At 41.3% G+C, this 23,027-nt stretch overlaps 1 protein-coding gene across 3 annotated transcripts in view; it reads right to left on the reverse strand.

Annotated features, from left to right (window-relative positions):
• ERICH3 (glutamate rich 3) overlaps nucleotides 1-20,340 on the reverse strand; it is a 107,201-nt gene extending 86,861 nt beyond the window's left edge. For all 3 annotated transcript variants that reach the window (XM_080657964.1, XM_080657962.1, XM_080657963.1), the window contains exon 1: nucleotides 20,135-20,340. In XM_080657964.1, coding sequence (XP_080514090.1) covers nucleotides 20,135-20,157 — 23 coding nt within the window. In that variant the 5' untranslated portion in view covers nucleotides 20,158-20,340. The remainder of the gene's footprint in view (nucleotides 1-20,134) is intronic.
• Nucleotides 20,341-23,027: the final 2,687 nt, after the last annotated feature.

Raw genomic sequence — 23,027 nt, forward strand, 5'->3', positions numbered from 1 at the left:
ACAAACGTTTCTTGAGTACCATTTTCACGGCTTGCAACAAGGCATTGGGACTGCGAGACGGCCCAGATCCTTCACTAAAAGCCCCAGTCCACTGGGAAGGTGTGCAGGTGCAGAGAGAGTGTGTGTGCACTTGATTTCTTCCTGTGTTATAGGCCAATTCATTCATAAATGGTTACTGAGTGTCTGAGTAACCAATATCAGTCCCCATCCACTCTGCACATCACAAACCACTTTCCCACACAAACTCTCACTTGTTTTCTTCTAGGTCCCTGCAATGTGAATAAGACCTATTACATATCTTCTATCTCTCTGAAATGGAAAAGCTCCATAGCAAGATTATTGCCTAATGTTAAGTCCATCCTAGGAAAAACTAAGGTAAGGTGGGCACACTGACAGAGGAAATCTCCGGTCTCCTCTCGCAGCACTGCCTGGCCCCACACTGTCTACCCTTGTGGAGGCCGAGGCCTGCAGTGGTTCAGACTCCAGCTCCAGTTTGTTAACATAAAAAAACAATGAAACCTGTAAAGAATTTTTGTGAGTTTATTTGAGCCAAACTGTCAACATATGCCGGGAAGCAGAACCTCAGTGAGTTGAGATAATGCTCCGGGGAATGGTGGTTTACATCTGTATTTATACATTGCAATCAAAGGAAAAAGACTTGGGTGAGTTACATGAAATCCATTGGTGATAGACTAGAGAGGCGGGAGAAAGCAAAGCAGGGAAACCCCTGGGATTGGATAAAAAGTAAAATGATAGACACATACTTAGGTGGGTGTAGGAACCATTAACATAACAATGAAGGAATTTGTGGTTTCTGTCCTGGAGCCCAGGCCCAGTAGGTTGTGCCCCAAGGAGTCCAGAAAAAGAAAGAGAAGTTACAAGACACCCAGACATTTCAAAGGTATGTTATTATAGATGCAAAAAGACAGATAGGCTCATTTAAGGTAAAGGTTGACCTTGTCAGTGAAGATACCGGCCTAGGATGTAACTGCCCACCATAACTGCTTTTAGTTGAAGTTTAATTTCAGACCATCCTTTGTGGTTACTTTAGGTCTCTGAGTTTGCAAGACCGCCATGCAGGCCTTCCCTGAGCTTGTCAGGTTAGCATGTGGCCCCTTTCGTCCACAAGTTCAATCCTGTCTCCACCATTTGCTGCATCTGCAATGGGAGCAAGTGACTTACCCTGCCTCCACCTCGATGGTTCTACTTGCCACAAAACATCCTGCAAGTGGTTACTTATGCATTCTCTATGAAGAGGAAGCTTTCTCTCCACTCCCTTTGCTCCCTGAGCCATCACTAGAATCACCTTCAAAAGTCCCTTTGCAAACCATATATTTGATGAGGAGTTAATATACAAAATATACAAGAAATTCACAATGATGGAAAAATATGAATCATGAAATATTCATGGAGAAATGTTATTCTATCTAGTAAAGAGATAGAAAAATTTTAAATAAAGTTTTTTTATAGACAAAGATTAACAAATATATAACTTCCATTTATAAGTAGCTATAATATTAACATAAAATCAATGTACTGATATCTTTAAATCTTCTTACTCTTAAATATATTATACTAGTGGCCCAGTGCATGAAATTCATGCATGGGCAGGGAGTGGTGTCCCTCATCCTGGCCTGCACCTTTTCCAATCTGGGACATCCCTCTCACAATCCAGGACTGCTGGCTCCTAACCGCTCACCTGCCTGCCTGCCTGATTGCCCCTAACCACTCTGCCTGCCAACCTGCTTGCCCCCAACTGCCCCCCTGCCAGCCTGCTCACCCCCAACTGCCCCACCCCACTGGCCTGCTTGCCCCCAACTGGCCCCCCCGCTGGCCTGATCACCCCCAATGTCCCCCCCACCAGCCTGATCACCCACAACTGCCCTCCCCTCTTGGCCCCTAACTGCCTCTACCTCGGCCCTGCCACCATGGCTTTGTCCAGAAGAATGTCCGGAAGGTCTCCTGGAAGGTGTCCCAGTCTAATTAGCATATTACCCTTTTATTAGTATAGATAGAGGCCTGGTACATGGGTGGGGGCCGGCTGGTTTGCCCTGAAGGGTGTCCTGGATCAGGGTGGGGGTTCCCTTACGGGGCAAGGCGGCCTGGGCAAGGGGCCTGTGGTGGTTTGTAGTCTGGCCATGCCCCCATTGGGGTGGGGGTCCCCACTGGGGGGGCGTGGCCAGCCTGGGTGAGGGGCTGAGGGTTGTTTTCAGGCTGGCCACACCCCCTTCAGGTGCCTGGCCAGCTTGGGTGAGGGGCTGATGGCTGTTTGCAAGCTGGCCCCACCCCCCAGCAGGGACCCTCACTCCATGGTGGCATGGCCAGCCTGGGTGAGGGGCTGAGGGCCCTTTGTAGGCCCCTCCCTTGGTGGCCGGCCCAGGCGTCCCAAGCCTTCCACACTCAGGCTGGCTCTATGGCCATCATCCACAGGCTCCTCCTTCAGCGGCTGGCCAGGCAACCCAAGCCTCCTTCAGCAGCCCCCAGCAACCCAAGCCTCCCGAGCACCCAGGCCGGCCCCTTCAGCGGCCGGCTTAAGCGGGTGGTAAGCTTGGCTTCTTCCGTCGCTAGGGGCAACCCAAACCTCCCACCTGCTCTGGCTGGCTCTGTGGCAGCCGCCATCTTTGTCCTGCTAATTTGCATACTCACTCCTGATTGGCGTCATGAAGTGATGGTCAATTTATATATTTCTCTTTTATTAGTGTAGATGTATATATTTCTACAATCTGTTTTACACTGCAGGTTCCCTTAACAAACTTGTTCAGGCAGAATATAAAAATTATTTTGGACATAACCAGTTTTATTTAGCTCAAATTGTGACTTAGGCAGTTTAAATTAATGAAATTTGTGTAGTTCCTATTGCTGCTGTACAAAAGGATCACGTCCTAGCAGCTGAAAACACAACGTTATTGCCCCATAGTTCTGGAGGACAAAAAGTCCAAATGGGTCTCACTGGGCTGAAACCCAGGTGTCGGCCCGCCGGGCTGCATTCCCTCTGGAGGCTCTAAGGAAGAACTGTTTCTCTTTCCTTTCCCACATTCCAGAGGCTGCGTGATCCCTTGGCTCCTGGCCCCCTTCCATTGCTAACGCCATCAATGGCAGGTTGTCTTTCTCACGGTGCCATCTCTCTGGGTCTGGCTCTTTTGCTTCCCTTTTCCTCATTGAGGGGCCACTGTGATTACTTCCCTTGGGTCCATCCAGGGGACAATCTTATTTTAAGGTCAGCTGATTAGCAAGGTTAATTTCCATCTGCAATCCTAATTCCCCCTATTATGTAAGTAACCTAGTCACCTGTTCTGAGGATTACAACATGGGCATATTTCAGGGGCCATTATTCTGTCTACCATGGATTTTTCTTATATGCCAGATGCGAGGGAGCAGAAACACTGGGCACTGAATGCAATGGTTAGTTGTCTGTAATACACATTGTCTAGTGATCAATCATGCCGGTGACCCCCACTTTCCAGACAGAGAAAGACAGTTTTAAAACCACACCAAGATGTACAAAGCAAGTTAGAGCCTACCCACCCTGCTGATTTAATCTTGATGTGCCAAATGTGAGCTCTAAAACAAATGAACAAGAGGTAGCCTAGGAGCATTTTATTTTTCCTCACACGGATAAGAGTACAGAGGTAACTTTCTTTATCTAATATGCAAAAAGACACATTAGTCCTTAGTATGTAGTTATATTCATGTGAAATATCATTTCTTCAGCACGTAACATATTTCATTAAATTCACATATTATATGAAACACTAAGCAAGAAAAAATTTTGCCAGTTACACTGTGGCATGCCATTAATGGTAAGCTGCAAATTATTTTAATATGTTAAAATGTGAAAACAATCATCTTAGTACTGATGAAATAGGTTAGCATGCATGCTTGCTACTGCATGTATATAGGTATGTCTGGGGAAGAAAAAAGGCATACACAAGAATATGGCAGGGTCCCTACAATAAAGAACCTGAAAATAAGATTAGAGAAAAAGATTTTATGCATAAAACAATTAGAAAACATACAAAAAGTATATTTAAAAAGCGCTAACAGTGGTGCTTTGGAACTGGCTCATACTGGCTCCTATAAGATAAGTGTTAAAATTTTCAGGAATTTTGCAAGCCATTGTTAGCTTAAAATTGGCCATCATGGGAGTAGTATTTACACCTTAGAAATTGGCAAACATTACAAGTCAGGGCTGTTTTTTCTTTCTGAAAAGCCAGTTTACCAGCACACTACTGACAAAATTTAAAAAGTATGTGTCAAGATATATCTCAGGGGGAAAAAATAGGATGATTCATTACATGAGTCAACATACAGACGTATGCTTTACATACTTTTAATCCAGAAATTAATTTTTTGGATACAATATTTGACCAAAGGGGCTTATATACACATTCAACCATTTCCTATCCCTAACAAATAGAACATAAAGACTCTGGCAGATACATTGACATTTCTCGGTGGCATTTCAATCAAAAAATTTTATGCAAGATATCTCTTTACATCGCCACAAATGGAAAATTTCAACTCACCTACCAATCTGGAAAAACTGATTACACCATTTTATATTTAACAGAATCAAGTGAGACTTAGGTGAATGAGCACAGTTTTATTACTAAAGATGAAAAACCTAATCGAGAGGTGCTTTGCATTTCAGAGGTCACTAAATCTGTGATTTGTGGAGAGTGTGACCGTGTTCAAGAAGGGCTCACATCAGTCCTCCACTACCACGGCAGGCTTCTAGCAACGGCAGTCAGGTGAAATGTTTCTGCCACAGGTACTTGTATTGGGAAAGCAAGTTAAACAAATCACAGGCTGCTGTGGCTTGATTGCCTTTATGTTGCAGTTCACAAGGAATGGAGCTCCATCCCTCAACCCAAAGACCTCTCTCATTGTCCATCAGAAAAGATTTGCAAGTACCCACTGAATTACGGCTCTCAGAAGGAACTCATCACACTCAAACCACCCAAACAAGCCTAAGATTTTGAATCTCAGCAAGATTCTAAGCTAGGAAGTTAATAAAATCTAAATTGAAATAAATTTCCCAAATATAATATCTGGAAACTGCACAGAAAAATAAAGCTTCTTAGCTTTCTATCACTAAAACTGCCTATTATTGATGAGAAACAAAACTTAGGAAATATGTGACCAGATACTTTAATTCTTAAGAGGTACGATTTCCCTGAAATTAAAGGCAAATAAATCTATACAACCATGTCCTTCCCAAAGTCAATTTGATTAAATAAAAAAAAGATGGGATTTGAATTCAGAAGTCTTGAGCTCAGATTCTAATTCCACCCCTTACAGATGGATAATGCTGAAGACTTCCATCTTCTTCCCCTTACAATGATCACCATGACCTAAAATGTTGTGATTACTTCCGGAAGTGACTGATCTAAATTTACTGGTATGGAGATGTATTTTCTTGGAGCTACTGGGTTATAGAATTATGTGGAAATGACCACATAAGATCTAGCCAATTCCTTCAGTTTATATTCAGGAAACTGAGTTTCATCAGTAAATTCAGATCAAAGACCTCAAAAACAATGCCATAGTAATTCCCACAGAACTCTACCTATCCCTTTCTGAGGTTCCTGGTCTCACTATCTGCCACCAGAATTTCTTTCCTCCATGTTTAATCGCTCCCTTTAATTTCATATAAGATTCCTTCCTGTGTCCCTCCCAAAAGGTACAGTATGGAGCCATGCCTACAGCAAACACTCAGCCAATATTTGCGAATCCTATCTAATAAAAGAGAAACATGCAAATTGACCGTACCTCCGCTACACCCACAAGCCACGCCCACCAGCCAATCAGGAGCATGTATGCAAATTAACACAACAAATATGGTGGCGGCCATGGAGCTGGAGCCAGCAGGAGGCTTGGGTTGCCCCCAGAGATGGAGGAAGCTAAGCTTCCTGCCCGCTCTGGCTGGCCCTGGCCTCCGCTCAAGGCTACCAAGTTTCAATTATAGAAGATAAATCCCAACAAAAATGGTGGCAGCCTTGGAGCTGGAGAGAGCAGGAGGCTTGGGGTGCCCCCAGCGATGGAGGAACCCAAGCTTCCCACCCGCACTGGTCTGCCTTGACCTCTGCTCAAGGCTACAAAGTTTCAATTATAGAAGATAAATAAATCCCAGATACCAGGGCCTCCGCTTGGGTTGCTGGGAGGCATGGCCGGCCTGCAATCCATCACAGGCCCCTCACCCAGGCCACCCTATGCCCCAAGAGAACACCCACCCTGATCTGGGACACCCTTCAGGGCAAACCAGCTGGTCCCCACCCGTGCACCAGGCCTCTATCCTATCTAATAAAAGAGTAATATGTAAATTGAGCATCACTCAGCACACAAGATTGCTGTCCCCATGTGGTCAAAGATGGCTGTCCCCATGTAGACACAAGATGGCCACCACAAGATGGCCAGCAGGGGAGGGCTGATGGAAGGGATCAGGCCTGCAAGGGAGGGCAGTTGGGGGCAATCAAGCCTGCAGGGAAGGGCAGTTGTAGGGGGACCCAGGCCTGAAGGGGAGAGCAGTTGGGGGGGACCAGGCCTGCAGGGGAGGGCAGTTAGGGGCAATCAGGCTGGCAGGGAAGCAGTTAGGCATCTATCAGGCTGGCAGGGTGGTGGTTAGGGGGTGATCAGGCTGGCAGGCAGAAGCAGTTAGGGGCAATCAGGAAGGCAGGCAGGAGAGCAGTTGGGAGCCAGCAGTCCTGGATTGTGAGAGGGATGTCCGACTGCCCGTTTAGCCCCTATCCCAGTAGGATCGGGGCTAAACGGGCAGTCGGACATCCCTCGAGGGGTCCCAGATTGGAGAGGGTGCAGGCTGGGCTGAGGGACACACAACCCTAGTGCACGAATTTCATGCACTGGGCCTCTAGTTAATGAATAAATCAATTAATGGAAATAACATATATTAGTCCAATTCCTTGACACATATTCTTTAAAAAAAAAATCCATGTGTAAGGATCACATCCTTTCTTCTGCTTCAGGAAATAACTGAAAACAGTCTATAACAAAAGAAATTTAAATGCATGCTTTAAATATTTTGTCCTTTTTAAAATGCAGAATGCTCAGTATGGATGAGCATGCTGACAATGTTAGTTTTGTTTTTGTCACATAAGTGCCTTTACAGTGTACTATGAAGTTTCATTAGAAGAAAAAGTTTCCATGGAGGCAGAAAAAAAAACACACAAAAAACAGCCTTTTGTGGAAACTTGAAGAAAGACCAATACAGAAGAGCAATTGACACAAGGGTCAATTATTTACCAACCCTTTATAAGAAAACTCTGCCAACGAAAATTAGACCATGAGTCTTTGCTATCTGCCACTTTATGAAGGGTGACTGAACTGATATCATATAAGTGATTTTATATTCCATTCTTCATTCTTTTTTATTTGCATCCAAACCAGCCAGATCTCAGCAATTATGGTAAATATTGATTTACAATTTCATCTATTCTAATGATGCAGACAGATGAGAACCATGATATTATTTTATTTATAGCTTTAATATGATGGTTTGAAGTGACCAGTAAAAACAAAACTAATCTCCGACGGTTCTGACTGCTGGCAAGATGGTTTTGCACTGTTCACAGATGCGTCCATACGAAAGCAGTGCATGGGAGTCGGTGGGCTCATGTGCACTAAAATGGGCCATTTCCCTATAATATGCTCTTCTTTGGATACTTGAGAATCTTACATCTTTGAGTGGAAAATAAAAACTATGGTCACTTAAAAATGTGCATTAATAGAAAAGTAGCATCCAAATTTAGAAAGATAATAAGGCTATTTGGAGCAAAGGTGACAAAAGGAAAAGTTCTGGAAATCAATCATTTTCATCAGTAGCATTTACTGATCACTTAAATTTCTGTAGGGCACACAGTAAACACTTATATGACATTCACTATATTTTTTAATTCTCAAAACAAATCTGCAAGGTACTATTATCCTCCCTTGTCATAGATGAGTAAACTGAGGTATAGCTCACAACTAGTTCAGGAGAGATCCAGGATCCAAATCAGGGACTGTTCTGCTTTAAGTACTAACTGAATTGTGTTCTATGAAGTACAGTCAAATGCCCCGCAGAGGTCAGCCTGGAGAAGGAAAGACATGTAGGGAGTCAGAAGTGGATGGTTGCCATGCGAAAGGTGCTAAGAAGGCAGGATCATCACAATGAAACTACAGGGATGGTATTTTCACTCACTAAAAGGAAATTGTTTAAAGATCAAAGGGATGACCTGTAGTACTATATGCCCAAAGGTCCTGGAATTGTAAGGTTTTATGACAGCAATGGAGGGTTTTAAGCAGGGAAATGAGATGAGTTAAATGTTCTCTCTTTTTGACACCTATATCCTCCTGTTGTGTCTTGAGAAGGCAGAGTATAGTAGTGAGGAGTTTGACCTCTCAAGTCCAATATCCTGAGTTTGAATCTTCATTGGATTGTTAAGTAGATTAACAACCAGGGGCCAGGTACTTAACTTGGATGTGCTTTATATTGTCCTCTGTAAATGGAAATGATAGCAGTGTTACTTTAGAAAGTTATTTAGAACATTAAATGTGTCCATATGTATAAAGCACTCAGTAATTTACATAGCACATAGTAAATGCTCAATGAATTTTAGGAAGTTATCATTGAGTATACACCTCCTCTCCAATCATCAATTTAAACACAAACTGAAATAATTCTATGTGCAGAGGGAGAAGTCAAGATGCACATAAACCAAGCACAGCCTTGGCCAACCTGAAGTGGCCAAGTCTCTATTCATATCCCTCCATGCTCAGTCACCACTGAGGGCGGCCCAGGAAGGATGTGACCTTGGACAAGGTGGTACTCTGGAGCTATGGCAGGCCCTGAAGATGCTGACAGCTGGATAACCTACAGGCTCCTATGTACACATGAGAAGCAAGTCCTTCCCAGACAAGCCAACTTACACTACACAAAAACAAAACAACAACAAAAAAACAGCCACCAAAGAAGATCACAACAATAAAATACCACGTGTATTGGGTGAGGAAGGGTAACAAATTAACCTCTTTAGAAATCTTCTCAGTTCTCTAAAATGTAATTTTCATGTGCAATAGTGAGGTTTAAAATAGTAAGGACATCTGGTCAAAGGTTAAAGAGGTTGACTGTTTTAAAGGATCAATCATTAAAAAAAGTACCCATAATATTTTCACCAGTCCTTCTGCCATTCGTCAGTGTCAAAGTAATGATGCAGCTTTCCGAATTCTCAGATTAGATAAGAAGAATAAATATGTTAGAGAAGTACAAACATTCATGTTTATTAGAATTCTCAATTATCCAGATTATGGGTTCTTAAAAGGGCAACCTCATTCTTGGATTATGCAGAGGTCAGTATTAATTTTCTTTGTAAAAATACACGAATTTTAAGAACAGGTTACCATTTAAAATGAATTAGTTTAATTGAACAAGAAAGTGATTTATGGCCTGGAAACTAATTTCCTCATCTTCCCTCCCAATTAGTTTGGGATATCTCTGTTTATTTTGAGCTGTTTATTTTTTGTGTTTTTGGCTGATGTACTTTAAAAAATGAATCCTAAAGATTTAAAGATATATTAAACAACTTTACTGTAATAATCATTTCATAATATAACTGTATATAAAAGTGTCACATTGTACACCTTAAACTTACACAGTGTTATTTGTCATTCATATCTCAAGAAAGCTGGAAAAATAAAACTAGAGGAAAAACTTAAGCAACATGTTCTTTACACAAAGATAAGAATAAATATACAATGGTTGCCATTCAGCGATTCTCTAGTACGTGCCAATGTTTCTACAAGAAAGGTGTTTTTTAACTCTCCATTTTTTGAAAGAGTAAAGTGAGGCACAGAGAAATTAACTTTCCTCAGTTCACCTGGGGCAAAACTGAGATTCAAATCTGTCTTTCTGACTCCAAAAATATTACGCTTTCCACTATAGCATGCTTATCTTATAATATTTTAATGGAACATTGATTTTTTTCTTTTGGAATTTCATTCCATTTCATTTAGAAAAAGAAAAAAAAAAGAAAGAAGAGAAAATTGCACAGTTCCAATCCTTCAGACACTTCAAGCCCTTCATCGTGTCTCCTGTGAAATGCTGCCTATCCACACTCCCCACTAGTCTCTAAATTCCCTTGGCTCTGTCTCCCAGCTTCCTTGTTTGAGCTCCCCTGCACTCTAACATAGGGCTTTGGATTTGGTTCCTGCTCCATGCTCTTGCATTTGGCTTTGTAACATCAGACTTTTCTTTTTTTTATTTCTCTGAGTCAATTTCCTCACCAAGGACTGGAACCTCAAAACCCCTCTTCACAGACTGCAGCCTGAGGTCAGCCTGACCCACTTCCTATTCTGGAAGATTCCAACCTGGGTCAAAGCTCTAAGTCTTAAGTTTTAGAGGGGGGAAATGTAGGAACAAAGAATAACGGTTATAACTGTTAGAGAGTGGGAATTTTTGAGCACTCCAGAGAGGCCGTGGACTATGCCCCAGATAGAGTTGTCAGTGCTGACACCAGGCCAGGCCTTGAGATATGGTCTCATGGCCCCTTCCCAGCACGTAGCCCTTCTTTCATAGAACACTCTCAGTTTTCTGGAGAACAGGATGACCCTGTGAATAACATGATCGTCAATGGCATGATCCTGACGTTGCTTAGGAAAAACTGTTTTGTCTTGGGTTACTTGCTCTGCAAAAACAGGATGTGGTTAATGTGCTTAAAAGTGGTCCTGCACAAAGGGTCGGGGCTGCTCTCTGGACTCCCTGTGTGGAGAAAGGCAGAGCAGTCACCGGTTGGCCGGCCAGCTGGCTGGCTAATAAAGGCTCCATAAATTTTAATTTGGTCTGGACTCCAGTGGTCGTTCGCTCGCAGTCGCTCCAAAACAATAACCTTATGTAAATCCTTATGAATTGTGGTGAAATACGAAAAAAAATGGAATCACCCACTTCCACACTACTTGTGAAATAAATAATAAATGCTATTATGGTTTATGCCACTATTTGTTTGGGTGTCTCTTATTTGCAGTTGAACATATTGAGTTGTAATTGATATAATCTTCCTCTGAAAATGGAAATGGTAGCAGTGTTACATATGTAATTGTTACCATCACCCTGCTGCCCCAAACCACAAAACTCAATGAAGGTCAGTGACTTTGAAAAACTTATTTAAAAAACTCACTACTCGCCCTGACCAGTTTGGCTCAGTGGTTGAGCATCGGCCTGCGGACTGAAGGGTCCCAGGTTCGATTCCGGTCAAGGGCATGTACTTTGGTTGCGGGGCATCGATGTTTCTAACTCTCTATCTCTCTCCCTTCCTCTCTGTAAAAAAATCAATAAAATATATTTAAAAAAACTCACTACTCTTGTTTTGTTTCAAGAACTCAGATGAACTGGAAGCTTGGTGACTAGCACATAATAGGCACTTGGTAGATATTAATTGAATGAATGAGCAAAAATGTGCTCTTGAAATTTTTCCTAAATGATCACTAAGATAGGAGACATATGTCAGCGATGATTGAGCTAACTTCAGGTTATTGTTCTGGAGCTACATAAAGGAGCAAAATATGTAGAGAGTTGTCTCCACCCTCAAAGTCTTTGTAGTTTATAAGGGAAATAAAAAGTTGACTGGTATAAGAGGCAGACGTGTCTACATGATATCTTTTGGTGTAACTTCAAAACAATGCATCTTAGAAACACCTTTTCAAACAGTGTTGCTTCATTAGCATAGCTTTAAGAATAGGAATAATCCAGAGGAAAATGGAGAAGAAAGAAAATACAAAAATACTAACTATGATTATTTATGGATGGTAGGATTTCAAACAATTTTTTTCCTCCTTGTATTTTCCTGCTCAAAGTAGAAATTTTTCAAAATACAGATAAGTACAAGTAGGAAAATAGAAAACCACTTGTATCCCTAGTACCAGAGATTTCAGATCCCTTCTAAGTTTATTATTCTAATTTAAAGCAGCTTATTTTTATTTGAATCATTTGAATCTAAACAACAGAAACGATATTATTGTAAATATCTTGAAGCAAGCCATCAAGAGAAACAACTTCTCAATATGAGAGCCACATAATATTCACAAATATAAAATATTACAATATTTTGTATAGAGAGAATACCAAATTAACTGCTACTATAAAACAATGATTCAATTCAATTGAAAATCCTTAGTTTTTAATGCTGTCTCATAACTACTATGTGCAATTTATATTGCCTGTTTAGTTCCCTGCTGTTTCATCCCTGGCTTCAATATTTTGCCTTAAGAATTCTCATGTTTATTACTATTATAAGAAAATAATAAGAGTCACCAAAAAATGGATCACCAGCTTAAAATGTTCAATTTTCTATCGCAACTAGTGTTACCCACTAAGAGGTGGGGAGTAATTTGATTACTAATCAGACTTAACAAAAGAAAAGCTCAATACTTACCAGTAGAGATCATTGACGTATTGTCTTAATTATTTCTCCTCACTAGTCCTTTAATCGTATTTTCTATTTGCTTTTATTTTTATCTCCCTTTTGAACTTTTGGCTTCCAATCTCCACCTCCCCTGACCTCATATTCTTAAATCATGTATTCTCAATGACTCTGCATTTCCCATAAAGACCATCTTCAGCTTTTGCATGACCAAGTATTAAAGAGCATCAGCAGTTGCAAATAGTTGTATTAGTGTGCTAGGGCTGCCCTAACAAAGTATCACAGACTGGGTGGCTTAAACAACAGAAATTTATTGTCTCACAATTCTGGTAGGCTATGAGTCCAAAATCAAGGTGTGTCAGCAGGATTAGTTTCTTCTGGGGGCCACGAGGGAAGGATCTGTTCTAGGCATCTCTCTTTGGCTCATGGATGGCTGTCTTCTCCATGCATCATCACAGTGGTCTTCTGTCTGTGTATATGTGTGTCCTAATCTCCTCTTCTTTTTTTAAAAATATATCTTTACTGATTTCAGAGAGGAAGGGAGAGGGAAAGAGATAGAAACATCAACGATGAGAGAGAATCATTGATTGGCTGCCTCCTGCACATCCCCCAATGGGGATCAAGCCCAAAACCCAGGCACGTGCCCTTGACCAGAATCGAACCTGGGACCCTTCAGTCCACAGGCCGATGCTCCATCCACTGAGCCAAACCAGCCAGGGCAATCTCCTCTTCTTTTAAGGACACTGATCATATTAGATTAGGGCCCAACCCACCGACCTCATTTAACCTTAATTACCTCATTAAAGACCTCCAAATACAGTCAGATAGGAGGTATTGGGAGTTAGGGCTTTGACATTTGAACTGAGGTGGGAGGCAAAATTCAGCCCAGAAATCTGACCAATTTAAGTATGTAACGTGGACTTAGACAGAAGAAAAAAGTACATGTTCGCTGAGTACAAAGAAACCCAAGCTGCTACACTTTGATTCTGAATGATCTGATCTGTCAAACAGAAAAGAATCATTGGTGACCCATCTAAAAAGGGGAGCAGACACCCTCAGGATCTTACCACATTCGTGTAGATAGCTGGGATGGATGAATAGAAGTTAACGAAGCTCTCCAATGAAAGTCCCCAGAGCATGGCGAAGAAGAAATAAATTGCAACTCAATAATCTGCCCACAGACTAGAAAGAGTTAACCATACAAAAGGGATAGGGAAATAGTAGTGGGAGTGAGAGGAGATCCGCAAGAAAACAAGAAGTTGTCAAGGAACCCAGAGTCCTGCATCTACGTTTTAAAATGTTCTTCACTTTTAAAGTATCCTTCCTGTATGTTTGTGTGGTTTTTGTATGTTCTTATATTTCACTATAAAAACAATGACTTGACAACAATTCTCAATAGACTTTTAGTCCTAATACCTGAGACAGAGTTTCAGTAAAGCATGATTTTTAAGCTACATCTACTGAACTTGTCACCTCTTTTTCTCTTTTCTCCAGAAAAACATTAATCCAGAAAGGCAAGCTCTCAGGTAATTTACTTAAACCCAGATATGTTTTCTGATAAAACAAAATGTAATACTGCTGTTGTCAGTGAAGGATACATTCCCTAATTGGAGCATTTGCAAGAAGAGAGCGATTCGGAGCTTCTGCCGAGTGAAAGAACCAAGTAGCTTCTGCTCAGCTGAAGACCAGAGGTAAAATGGAGTCCTAGCTTACATCTGGGTTGACTTTTTCAGTCAGTATAAGATGCAAATACACTATGTAGTCAAAAATATCCTTAAAATATCCAAAAACATCCAAAGAAGTACAATACACATGGTTTTGTGTATACCACTCTATTCGGTAATTCTTTGCATGCTTAAGTTTGATAATCATGGAGATAGGCCAAAGCAAGGAACTAACCAAAAATCAAAATGTAGTATCTACATACTAAAATAATTAATTCTTTTTTGAGGGCATTGCACAAGTCTTCTCCAACGCAATCAGGACTAGCAGTTGATCATTTAAACAAAAAATTAAGTTAATGAAGTAAATGTATAGAAATGCATCCATCTTAAATAGTTTAATTAAAAGCATAAATATATGTCCACTCACTATTTTTATTTGTAGTGCTAAGGGTTTTAATTTGAACATGATTTAATTAATTTTCCTCTTACTTTATCCTTTTTCCTTTTTTAAATATAAATCATACACATATCATTTGGGATTTCAAGTTTAGGGAAAGGTGAAAAGATATTTGCAAACCATTATGAATGTTGAATTCTAGATTTTTTTCTTTTTTACAAATTTTACCTTCACTTAGTTTTATTTTATTTTAAACTTATGGACATAATAAAATTATTCCAAAGTACATACCATTTTCAACTATTTGTATGGAAAAAGGAATAAGCCATTGGAGGAAAAGATCCAATAATCCAATCTGCATACAACTTCTCTGGGTCTATACCAAAATTAGTAATTAACATTTAAAATATTATGGCAGTATTATCTTACAGAATCTGAAGTTGTCAATGGAAATTATATCTCTGGAAACATAAAGTCTCAAGAATACATAAACTCCAGGTCAATTATTTGAGGCTGATTTTTGAATTGAAAATTTAGTCAGAGAAGTTTTATTTTCTTATACTCTGAAAAAAAAAGTGTAATCTATCTATATATATAAAAACCTAAGCAACTGAACTACCAAATGACCAGAATGACTGGTCGACCAGTAGCTATGATGTGCACTGACCACCAGGGGGCAGACACTCAACGCAGGAGCTGCCCCCTGGTGGTATGTGCGCTCCCACAGCAGGAGCACTGCTCAGCTGACAGACCTGTCCCTGCGGCCCACCAGCCCAGTGGCAGCCACTCACTCCCTCAGTAGTCCTGCAGGTCTAATCTCCAGAGAATAGGCCAGGCACCTACGGACCAGGGCTGCCAGCATGATCCTGACAGAGCCTCCAGCCTCCTGAAAGTTGGCCTTGGGCACCACTGCCGCTTCCCCTCCCTAGACACTCTGCAAGGAAGAAACAATATAAAAGCAGCCTCCAGGTGGCTCCCAACAACCAACGTGAATGTCAGTGGGACAGATTTGGATCCTGAGCCGGCAAGGGCGTCCCACCAACTGCCCGGAGGGTTGATCACATCCTGGCCACCCCCTCACCCTCCTCAGGACCCCACCCATGCACGAATTCGTGCACCAGGTCTCTAGTTATTAATAACTAAAGTAAGTTGGAGAAGTTTCCACTTCTCTTCCCAGTTAGCAAATGCCTTGACAACCTCAGCGAGCATCATGGACCATGAAGAAGCAAGACAAGAACACACAGGAGGGAAAATCCTGGGATTCTTTTTCTAAGGATGTGATACATATGTCCAAATGAAATGCCTCAATGGACAAAAAAAAAAAAAAAAAAAAAAAAAAAAAAAAGACTAGGAGAAAGAAAGAATGCTACAGGAGACTGCATCTGACAGCACCTGTTCTCTAAATCGGACTTTTGTTAACTGGAATGTGCACACTTCTGGGGATACCCAAAGACTTTCCTAGGAGATCCCAAGGCAATGATAGTTTTAAGGGAATTAAGTTTAGGGCCTCAAGTTTCCTCCATTTGCTCCTAAAGCTGATCTACCTGAAAAATGCACTTCCAATCATAATAATTCATCCTTCCCTTTTATCTTTTTGTTTTTACAACAGAAAGGTACGTATCTCACCATCTGGTAGTGTCTTATTAGGGTGCACCAAACTTAGAAAAACATCTACAAAACAAAAGGACACCTTGAAGTATTATATACATGATGATACAACAAATGGCTTTTCATAACTGGGCAACAAGTAGGATTGCAATCCTTTGTTTCCAATCCTTTGCTTTCAACATAACTGAAGGAAAGACCTAACTGAGTTGTCATTTGAAAGATCTTTGAAAACAATTTTCATTAATAGATCACTAGGTGATTTTTGGCATATAACTCTGAAGGAATTCAAAGATTTGAGTGACATTGTATAACAAATCCCTTTTCATTTCCACCTACTTATATGAACAGGTTTGCTAAGCAAAGGACTAAGAGAAGACATCCCATCTATAAAAACAAAAGAGCAGAATCTCTAACAAAATAAGAGAGGAAGTAAAAAAAAAAAAATTGAGCACATTCAATTCACTTTATTTAACCAGAAACAATTTACTTCTAGAAGTTAAGTTGCTAATATTTAACAGGAGGTTAATTAGGGACTACCCAATTGGAAATCAAATACATAACGACTTCAAATCTGAAATTCTGTGTGATTTACTTTGGTAGTGGGAGTGGGTGATGAGCAACAGACTAGATGTGACTACAAAATACAAAGCATTACGCTGTTTGCTAATGAAGAAAGCAGAGACAAAGTGCAATGGACGCTCCCACTAAATAACATGGCAGATTTGTGATTTGGGGGGAGTCATTTTTTGATATATATGTCTACTAAAAGTGGACAATTTTACTTACATTCGTTTTTACTTTGCTTTTGATGTAGGGCTGAGTTATCAGAGAGTACCAAGGATGTGTTAATTCTATACCACACTTCAGTATATTGTCACTACAGAAACACTTACTTACATTTAAAGAAAAAAGTGTGAATGAATAAGTTTAAACAACAACAACAAAAATGCTTCCAAGTCTTGGCAGAATCTTTCCAAATATACAACATCTTGTGTGTTTTTATCTTGTCGTGGTAAGCGATAATATCCCCCATTCTCCCGGTTCCTCAAAGCAAATTTACATACGAATGTGACTCTTTCTACTTAAAAGATCCAAGGATTCAGAGATGATCCTCTGAAGGAGCCAAGAGGGCATTATCATTTTATTGTCATGAATGACTGAGGGGTATAAAATCGCCATTCCATCTCTAAGATTAGTGCACAACCTACAAACAAATGGCAACTCGGGGTGAGATTTAGCAAACCAGAGAGACTACCAACTGAAATTCTCCACTCTAAGACAATTTCATTGGAGATGGCAATGCCAGAACTGGTGCTTTCTACTTGACTTCCCCCAAATTGAAATGCAGCTCAGATTCAGTCTTTATTATAATCTGTGGCAGAAGTTTTTAAGACTACTTTTATTGACTCCAAACTCTATCTGAACCAAGTCAGCACAGGCCCTTTGCAATTTGTACGTCAAGTGTCTCCTGCTGTAATTAAGTAAGCAGCAGAACTCAAAAGGAAGCCCCCAGAGAAAGCATCAGGGCGTCACTTATTGATCGGCGGAATTTTAGGGATTTAAAATTTCTGTTTTATTGTACAATTGCACTTTATTACCACTTTATCTTTCACATGTAATAAGTACAAACTGCTTCAGTAATGATGGAAAAGCTTTCTCGGCTTTAATGAAACCTTTTACTTGCTACTGAAAGTTTTATTATTTCCAAATGGTAGCACAGGCAAGAAAAATAATCACTACTTATATTGAGGGAAAACTTTAGCAATTTGAATAATTTTGTTCTTGGGTGGATGTTAAGACATTTAGAGTTGTTATGTTTATTATTTTCATTTATTCATTTATTTTTGATGATCCGAAACCAAAATATATATGTACTTACACACACTATAACAAAATCATTTCTTAATCATATATTAAGAGGCTAGATGTTTGTGTGCAGCTACCACCTGTAAGATGTCAGTCTGATCTGGATAAGAATTGCTATATATTTAGGGCTCCCACAAACTTCAGCTGTTGACCAGGAGAGGTAATGTAGTATGATGGTTTAAGCCCATGGGCTCTGAGGCTGGACTACATGTCTTTGCGTGCCAGCCCTGAACCTGCCTTCCTGTGAGATCTTTAGAAAGTTCCCAGTCCTCACTTCCCTTACCTGTAAAAATAAGGGTGACTAGAACCTGCCTTATGGAATAGATGCGAAGATTAATAGAGGTATTTTGGGTAAAACATTAGACTAGAGTCTGGCTCATGGTAAGCACTTGATAAATGTTAAGCTCTAATATGGTTTTCCCATGTGAATACATCCACCTCTAGACCGGATGTTCTGTCAGATGATGCCATTCATTCAACAAACATTCGTTGAGCTTTTCTTTATGCAGCACATTTTCCTAGGTAAAGGGGGCACCAAGATTAATGAGATATGGTGCCTACACTCCAGGAGCTCCCAATTTTAGTGCAAAATTATTGTTGACATCTTAATACCTTTCTCAAAGAGTACTGTGAAGCATATTCTTTCACTGGATCACAAATTTGTCCTTTTTCCCATGCACTTGAAACTAATGGAGCTTCGGAAACATTTCACTTCAGTTTCTGAAATCTTAATCATGCACAATTTAATGAGCAGCTACAGGTTTTTCCACATTTTAAAATAGATGATTAAATGGTCTAATCAGATTCTAACTTAGCTAAAAACTTGAAAAACATAGGAAGACAACCATGACTGACACATTCATTTTCCTGAATGTGGACATACTGCAAACAGCCGCTGCAGAAAAATAGTGCCATCCACATCCCACATGGTCCGCAGCTAACTGAACCTGCATGGGAGCTCAGCATTAAAGTGCTGAAGCACCTCACCGAAATTCAATTTGAGATAAAATAAGAACTTTGTCTAGTCACAGCTACATCACTTTCCAGAAAGTTCTAAAACTGACTTCCAACATGGCACCTTGTATGCCTTTCGTTTTTTCAAACATTTGTGATTATGTCATTACACTCAGAAAATTCGTTAAAAAAATTAAATCTTTAAATTTGACTGTAAATCCAAAGCACAAAGACTAATGTGGTATTTTAGACATTACAAACTCCAAATGATCTTAAATATGTTGTCCTCTGCTAATTTGCTGCTCTTGAAAATGTGCAATAAATCCAGTTAAAAAGGAAAAGATCTTCAAATTAGTTGCAAGATCAACTGGGATATTACCTACTCACTAGATGTATGATAATAAAAAATTATTTATTATGCATTACATTGCTTAATTCAGAAATTGCATATTCACTCTTCCACTAAAAGGACCAAGACTATTGGGGGGCGGGGGGAATAGCCAATAATGACCTTGTTAACTTTCTAGAATGGATTGAATAATTGCCTAAATATGTCTTCGGAGGAGGAGTGCCACGGAAGATCACCTGTAAACATACAGGCACACAACTCCCGTTTCTCCTTCCTTTTCTGTGTGATACCACCTTCCCTGGTCAAAATGCTGGTACAGGCCCCTTATGTTCCTTTGGGGACTGGGCAGATAAAACCCCAGAAATGAGAGGCACTCCTCACAATGCAACCACTCTCAGCTTCAAGTCAACACCACTTCGTGTGTATGCCAGATGCCAGAGTGAGAATGTGTCTATCTCACTCCCAAATCTCCCAACGAATGCGTACTTTGGTGACCTCTACTTTTGCATTTAAACACATAGGTTCCACACCACAGGGTCGCCTTGATCCCAGCTAAGGTCCCTGCTTAATGGATGCGTTTCTCACATCCACTTTTTAGATCTTCCAGAGTGAACATTTCAAAGGGGATGAATGTGAACGAAGCGAGGAAAGGGGAGGGAGGAGACACGAAGCCTGGGATTTCTGCCATCTTCGCTGCAACCCAGAATCCCTATTATTTTACTCCTCGCCCCAACCCCCCTGTCGCTCTCCCCTTGGCCCCTTCCCTCCGCAGCAGGAGGGAGGAGGGGCCGCCGCCTGAAGCCGCCACCTGCCACGGCGTGGAAAAGCTGCAGTTGTAAAAAAAAAAAAAAAAAAAAAAAAAAAAAAAGCTGCTGTTGTCACTTACCCAGAGGGGTGAGAATGGCTCATTTTTGCGGGATCGTTTTTTGGACCCCGCGGCAGGTGCGGAGGGTGGCTGCCTGGGGCCGATGCACGCTGGCGCCCTGACAATCGCGCTCGCGGGGGGCTCCGCACTGCGGTCGCCCGTTGGCGTGGCACCTGGGCTGGGCTGCCGCCGCCCCTGCGCCCCAGCCTCCCGCAGCCTCCCGGGCCCCCACCCGCGGACGGTATCCACAGCCTCCCGGTTGCTAAGGGAGGAGAGAAGGCAAGCGCCCAGGTTGCGGAGAAGCCAAGGCTGTGCTGGAACCCAGCCCGGGGAGGCTCAGCTTCTAGCCCTTCTTCTGGGCCCCTAAGTGAGAGGAGACCCAGCTCCTGGTCTGTTGCTCCAGGACGCGAGTTCCCCAGCACCTGGAATCTGAACACACACACACACACACACACACACACACACACACACACGCATGCAATGTGCTTAGGCTGGTGTGTTTCCTGCTAGGCCCTAGGGAAGGCGGGGAGTTGGCTCTGGGCACTAAGAAGAGCAGGGAGCAGCTACAGTGTGTCGCATTGCTTCTTGTAAAACAGACCCTCGATTGCAAACGCAAGAGAAAGAAAGAAGCCTTTCTCAATCTGCTTTGGGTTTTTATGTTGCTTCTGCATCTGCAAGGCGTTGTAATCGGGTCATTTCCTCCTTGTAAAATTCCCATCTTTGCTCCTAGCTGAGTCCCCACTCCCAGGAGGCTGGCTGTTCTGATGCTCAGAAGGCAGGGAAGATGCAGTTCATAAACGGTGCTGGAATCAGTAGTTGTATTTGGATCCAGTAGGTGGAAAGCAAGGCTTTGATGCAGAAGCCTAGATTTAAGTGAGAGGGTCTTGGTGTGAGGAATTTTAAAGCATTTGATTCAGATGACCTATTCCTGGTCCTCTCCTTGCTTTGTCAGGGTTTTTGCTGGGTGACTTGACCTCTGGCCCCAGGTTCCTCATGTATAGGTGACAGGTTGGACACATGGAGCTCTAGTCTAACTCAGCTGCACCCTCTTTGCACGACACTCAAGACCCTTCATCAGCTCTCCCCAGCGTCTCTCATCAGCTTCACTGTGACCATTTTCCCCACACCTGCTACCCTAAACTCTCTCGCAAAACAAATCTTGTGCTACCCCTCTAACAGAAACATACTTCCACCCTTGACTACCTGACAAACTTCTATTCATTCTTCAACACTACCTTCTTTGATGTGCCCAAGTGTATTGATGACTCCCACCTCTGGGCCTCATACTGCCTGGACATAGCTCACTCTTATATTCACCCCCTGTGCTGCACTGAATGGTCTACGGCTGCCTTTTCTACTTGAACATGAGCTCCTCTATTTTATTTTTCTGTATTCTCAGAAGCGAATAGCAGTTCAATAAATGTTTGGAGTATAAACGAAGGAAAAATTTTAAATGTCTTCAAAATAGAAGCATTTTTATTGAGTACTTACTAAACGCTCTCATTTTCCATACTATCAGTTTTCTGAACTAAAGGACCAGAGCCATCCCAATGTGTGTGTGTGGGGGGGGGGGGCGAGGAGAGGGGGGGGGGGGGGCTAATAGCTTAGGTTCTGAGACTGAGCGCTTAGGCTAATTTAGGAACCAGCTGGCTAGACCTAGAGAGAGGCAGAGGTTGTCAAAGAAGGAAGATGCGAGATATGAAAGTAGCATCTTACGCTTAAACAAGGAAGCCCTATTAGTACTTAATCATTGTGCAGGCATAAATAGGACTTGGGCTCCCTCTTCCATAAATGCTTAACCCCACAGACTCCTGATTCCCATTTCAGGGTGACCTTAATGCTCACTGTTTCTAGGTTTCACCTGGATAAAAATGGGGATGGAGGGAGGAGGGACTAGGGAGAGACATTATATTTGCCCAAGTGTTGCCAACCCCTAAGGATGGTGTAAATAATATAATCTTATATAGGTATCAGTTGTTACATATTAATTCATTTGTGCAAATAGGAAATGGTATTCTCTCACTGGTGGAATGAGGAAGCAAATTAAAATATACTCTTTAGATGCTCAGGGTTCTGTAGAAATGAATTCCTGGCACTAGGAAGACAGTGAGGTACCCTCAGCAGCATGCATTAATTCATAAATGGGGCTTGGGTTTTTCACCCCTGTGAGCTGCACGATTTCACATCCCTGATGAAAACTGCAAGAGAGCTACTAATTTTCACTTCAGAAAATGTTTACTGTGAAAAATGTATTGGGAATTTAGCCAGAAGGAATTTTTATGTTAATTTCTAGTATGGAGATAGGGAAAGGAAAAAAAGAAAAATACTAAATTAAACTGTTTTAGAGACCAAATAGTCATTGGAGTCATTTTCATTTTCTCACAGGAAAACAAGTCCCCGGATGTCCTTAGTAGTATCATAAATTTATAAAAAGATTTCTGTTTTGTAGAAAGACCTGTGGAGTTAGGATTTGGAGGATAGGAGGTTAATAGAGGTAGGAGAGTAGAAAAGACAAGGATTACTCCTATGATGCTGTTTGGATCTTTGCTCTGACTGAAAAAGATCTGGACTTAGGAATCACACACACATCATCTAACCTACCAGTGACCACCAGGGCTTGGAAATCTATGGCCCAAGTGCCAAACCCAGCCCCCTGCCTCTTTTTGTATAGTGCACAAGCTAAGAAGGGTTACTACAGTTGTCAATGGTTGGAAAAAAATCAAAGGAATAATATTATATGATACATGTAAATTTCATGAAATTTACATTTCACTATCCTAAATACATTTTGATTGGAAGACATCCATACCTATTTGTTTATGAATTGTCTATGGCTGCTTTGGTGGCAGAATTGAGTTGTTATAAGTGACCTGATCGCCAAAAAAATAAAATAAATAAAAACCTAAAATATTTA

This window comes from Plecotus auritus (genome assembly GCF_963455305.1).
Source record: "Plecotus auritus genome assembly, chromosome: 2".
NCBI lineage: Eukaryota > Metazoa > Chordata > Mammalia > Chiroptera > Vespertilionidae > Plecotus > Plecotus auritus.